At 34.0% G+C, this 5,238-nt stretch overlaps 1 protein-coding gene across 1 annotated transcript in view; it reads right to left on the bottom strand.

Annotated features, from left to right (window-relative positions):
* Nucleotides 1-205: 205 nt before the first annotated feature.
* The window catches only part of LOC105626936 (discoidin domain-containing receptor 2-like), a 12,065-nt gene continuing 7,032 nt past the window's right edge, over nt 206-5,238 (bottom strand). Inside the window, exons 7-14 of the mRNA XM_012208227.1 lie at nt 4,492-5,193; nt 3,846-3,985; nt 3,587-3,745; nt 3,162-3,271; nt 2,910-3,071; nt 2,740-2,832; nt 2,523-2,664; nt 206-505 (exon numbers count right to left, since the gene is read on the bottom strand). Coding sequence (XP_012063617.1) covers nt 206-505; nt 2,523-2,664; nt 2,740-2,832; nt 2,910-3,071; nt 3,162-3,271; nt 3,587-3,745; nt 3,846-3,985; nt 4,492-5,193 — 1,808 coding nt within the window. The remainder of the gene's footprint in view (nt 506-2,522; nt 2,665-2,739; nt 2,833-2,909; nt 3,072-3,161; nt 3,272-3,586; nt 3,746-3,845; nt 3,986-4,491; nt 5,194-5,238) is intronic.

Below are 5,238 nucleotides of genomic sequence, written 5' to 3' on the forward strand. Positions count from 1 at the left end.
CATTGTCGTGTTTAGGCATTTACGACTTCTCGAATCGACTTCAATTCGCGAATTAGTTCGAGTCACCTGCGATAGCGATCAAGAAAGAATTCAGGATGCTTCTTAGCTGATTGTAATCGATTTGGTCCGCGCCGCCGCTGCTGCTGGAGCATGGATCGTTTTTCGTATTCTCTTTCGGCAGAGATGCGTTCGCATTTGCGCACACTTAATCCAGAGTCAGCTTCTTGAGGTAGCAGTAAATCTCCTGGAAACTGAGTCGATCCTCCGCAAGTTTGCACCAACATCGCAGCATCAGCCGGTACAGATCATCCGCGCAGAACATCGGCTGCTCGAGAATTCGCGGACATTTCTTCTTACTGCCATTGTCCAATGAGTACCATAGGCCACAGTTTTCTAATACCTGTTCTGAGGTCATGTCGGCGTACGGTACGTCTTCGCAGCGCGTTAACACTTCCCAAATCGTCACGCCATATGACCAAACATCGGATGGACAGCTTCGTTTTCCCTAAACATAGACGAAAAGTATTATTCTCAATTTAATTTAAATATTATCTACAAAATTTTCGAATAAAATAATCAAATGTCTCAATTTTTTGAACGTCTCAATTTTTTTTCTCTCTCCAAACAATCCTTTAGAATATATTTTATATTATTTTATTTTCATTAAGATAAATGCTTTTTATATATTTTCACAATTTTATTTTTTATTCTACATTTACATTGTATTAGGGTATTAAACTTAATTTCTGCCGTTTTTTCATCTCCAAAATTGATTTGTTTCGAATAGAAGATGAATGAATACTTTAATCAAAATAATTTCCTCCATTTTCTACTTTTTCCAATCTCTCCGGTAATAGGGCAATCCCACAACAGTAGAACGCGGTGTCTTTCGAGGCAATCCATTCATTTTTGGACTTTTTCGTAACTGGAGAAATGCATGTTGCATCGACCGAAAAAAATGATAATTCGACGGTGCCAAGGAGAGCACACTAGATGAATGGGACTTTCCATTCAAGCTCTAGAAGTGTCTGCTTTACGCTTTTCCGGTCAAGCGTTATCATGCAACAAAATGACTGCATTGATTGTTGGCTATAAATGGTCTTTTTTGCATCAACTCATTACTCAATTAGCATAATTGCCGTTGATAGCTGTAATGATTTCATTTGGATGCAACAAATCGTAATACAGCACACCCTTCTAGTCCCACCAAATGCAGAGCAAGGTTTTAAATCTGCGAATATTCTTCGGCGTTGAAGTGGATGGTTGAGATTCACCCCTCTGCTTGGCATTATAAAAATAAATCCATTTTTCATCACCAGTCACGATGCGCCACAAAAGCTCTTTTTTCTTTGCCTGGCAAGTAAAGAGGTCGTAATAGACAAACGATTCAAAATGATATTTTTTTACAACTCATGTGGTAGCCATATCCCTTCCTTATGAATCTTTCCCATGGCATGCAAACGTTTTGAGACGATCCTTAGAGTAACATTTAACGCTTTCGACAATTCTAAAAGCGTTTGAACTCATGATTCTCATCGAGCAATTCTTGCTGCTCGACATCTTCAAATTTTTTCGGCTGTTCTTTGTCTCTCACATCAAAATCATCGTTTCGAAAGCGTTCAAACCAAACTCTACATGTTCTTTCCGATGGGGTTTCATCACCACACTTCGATAATAAGCGATGCACTTCAGCTGCGGTTTTCTTGAGGTCAAAGTAGTGTAGAAGCACATGTCGGAAAAACAGCTTATCGCAATTCATTTTCAATCGATTGGAAAATCTCTTTGGCGTCGAAAAATCTAACTTGTAAGGATTGAATCACTTTAAGCGATATCTAAACTACAAAACATACGATTTCCGTCGAATCTTGCCGGCATTGGAGAACACGCTCTAGCAGCGAGCGACAGGAATTAAGTTCACTACCAATATTATCTTCTTTTACTTTCGCTAAGATAATTATTTGTTCAAAATATAACAGATTTATTATCACATTTTATCTATTATGATTATCTATTACTGATAACAAATTATTTAAAAAGAACTGATTGTAATGGCGATATCAAATGTGATGATAAATTATATTTCCTGTTTACACACTGACATTTTTTAAACATACGGAATCATCGCTACTTGTTTACTATCTGAAAAATTATTGCTATTGTTTTTTATATTGAATTGAAATTTATTTTTCCTTTTTTGTTTTTAATTAATGTAACCGATTTATTCTGATTATGTTTATATGTATTGTATGATTATGTTATTAGTATTATACATTGAAAATGATCGGAGTCAAATCATTGTTTTAACTTTTATACAGCGCTACTTTTATGTTTATTACATTTTATTAGTGTATATTAATATATTAAATATATTAAATCTATTATTTTTGGCTCGTAGCCCTTTGAACATATTTCATTTAATTATATTATTTTATTTGAAAAATGAAATATATATGACTGAAGATTGGAGTAAATAAGATTATTTTCTTTTTTGAAATCTATTTAATTAAAAAAGAAACAATTACTGATAAGACCGCTTCCCATGCCATCCAACGTAATGGTATCTTCGCATAGCACTCGTCGAAATAATATTCGCTGTCATATTTACTGCAGTACATGGCCTGATCAGATACTTTAATCAGCAAATCTTTACAAACAATGCAATTCCTACAAAATATATTGACACATGTAAAACATACGTACGTAATATTATCACAAAATATATAACGAATGTATTGTTACCTGGCTGCTAGATCGCAATGCGGTACGTTCAAACTTTCAAGGTATTTCATACCTGAAGCGATTTGCGTCACCAAATTCAACGAGCACTCGTAACTGCGGAATTCATTATTTTGTGAATACTTTTGGAGAAAATAGACGAAATCTTTGATCGAATTGTTATGCAATCTTACTTTATCGGTGTATCATGATTTTTTAGAAAACTTGATAGATCCCCGAGTTCTCCATATTCGAAAATGGCACTAAAAGGCTCCTCCTCAACGATCGCGATTATCCTAGCGATATTGATATCCTGTATTTCAGCCAAGGTATGCATGTCATTCATAAAATCTTCCCTAAAATGATACATATTCGTATACACTTCAAGAGCTTTACAGAAACTCATTAAACAAAATGTAATACCATTAAACAAAATGTACTTTTACCTTAAAGAGTCAACTACGCCGCGCCATAAGGATCGAACTATAACTATTTGACGATTTTGAAGGATGCCTAGATCCGGATTTTGTATGCCTTTTGCTTCGCATAAATGAACCTAAATAAGATGCACATCTTTATATTAAAAATTCTAAAAAAATTAAACAGCAAAGATATCTAAAAAACATCGGAGAAAGAGGATGCTTTTAAAGCAATTTATGTTCGGAACAAGTTAGAAATAAGTGAACTTAAATGAGAGAACTTAAATAAAACTTCTCAAACTTTTCAAATAAAAAATTAAAAACTTCACAAAAAAAATTAAAAGATGTTTAAAACACAAAATTAAAAGATTTAAGAATTTAAAATAACTAAGGAAAAAAATGCCTTTATAGTGATTCATATCTAGGACAATAATCGGAAATACAAGACTCACCAAACCGAAATTTCCTTCACCGAGCTTATCGAGGATTCTTAATCTATGCCGAGAGATACGCGGAACGTCATAAGTCCCGCGTTTGTACGACACGATCGAATCCCGAATGAGTAGTGGCGTGAATAGACTCACAATGGGATGCTGATCGCGTCTCTTGATCTACAACATGCCGTAATACTGTATCGATTAACTGTATTGCATTAACGATCGCAAAATCGTTTAAATTATCGTTATTTATATATATTGCAACTCTTCTTACCGTCAAAATGTCCGTAGCCGCATAATAACTCTCATATATTCTCTGATTAATTTTTCCCGTTTGCGAGTGACTCAGTTTTTTCGACATTGTTGGCACTATACATTCTACTTCATCGGTGAAATCTTCGCTAGTTTTAGTATCTAAAAATATATAAAAAATATACAAAGTCGTGTTAATAATGCTAAAATATAATTTGAGTATGCATAAGAGACTTGATTGAACCCAAGCATCATTTAACAAATGTAATAATATAATGCTTGTTTCTGCAATTTATAAATAATTTTGTTTATTCTATTAATTAATGTTCATATTATTAAATATGAAATTAATCACGACTAAATTAAAATCAATTGATAAAGGAAAATTGGGGCAAATAAATTATTAAATACAGATAGAATGGAAAGAAGTAAATCAAATAAATTATTGTATTCTAATCATCGGACAATCGTTATATTCTTATATATAGAGATATTGCGCGCGCGCGCGCATGTGTGTGTGTGTGTGTGTGTGTGTGTGTTTGTGTGTGTGTGCATTTAGATTTCTAATATCAACAAAATAAAGTTTCTCAACCGCTGTGATTAGAGACGATCGATATTAGAACTAATTATTAAATGTCAATACGTCATTGATTGGATTCTATACATACCAAAATGTTCTGTTTTATAATTGGATCTCGCTTCACATTTGATATATGATTGCGGGGATATTTTATTAATCTTCTCATAAATACTATGTTGCTCGCTCGAATCGCCATCACCGAATTTATAATCATTGTTTGACGCAATTTTGCTTTTCAACGATAGTCGAGATTGCGACAGATTGTTTACCACGATTGGTGTAGGTAATTTGATATCCTTCGTATTGATCGTAATACCAGACGCCGGTGAGCCGCATAATAACGCGGTATGCTTTTGTAACAGGGCCACTTTGTTGCGACCTCTCTGCTTTATCAGGAAGATCGTGCAACCCGAAAAAAAAACAATTATAGTCAACGCAGCACTGATTAGTCCAATATATGTTGGCGAATTGTTCACGGGAAAGGCATCTGGCGTTAAATTCGATTCGTTTAACACCAACGTTGTTTCATTCGAGTCAATTTTTGATTTTCCCATCATTGTACCTCTATGTTGAATATTAATTTTCCTTTCATCGCTAGCTTCTCCTCTAATCTTGTTGTCAATTTCAATTTCTAGGTCCCCAATCTCCCCTTTAATCTCTGTGTCCTCGATCTGTTTTATTCTCGCAATCTGATCCTGATTGGTTATTTGGGATATATTCTCGTTACTATTTGTATATATCCATGACAAATGTGCCAATGTTCCATCAGTGTTGTTTTTTACATCTAGAACTAAATTACAAAATAATCTTTATATATATCTATCTATATATATAT

The sequence above is a fragment of the Atta cephalotes genome (assembly GCF_000143395.1).
Source record: "Atta cephalotes unplaced genomic scaffold scaffold00007, whole genome shotgun sequence".
NCBI classification, from domain to species: Eukaryota; Metazoa; Arthropoda; class Insecta; order Hymenoptera; family Formicidae; genus Atta; species Atta cephalotes.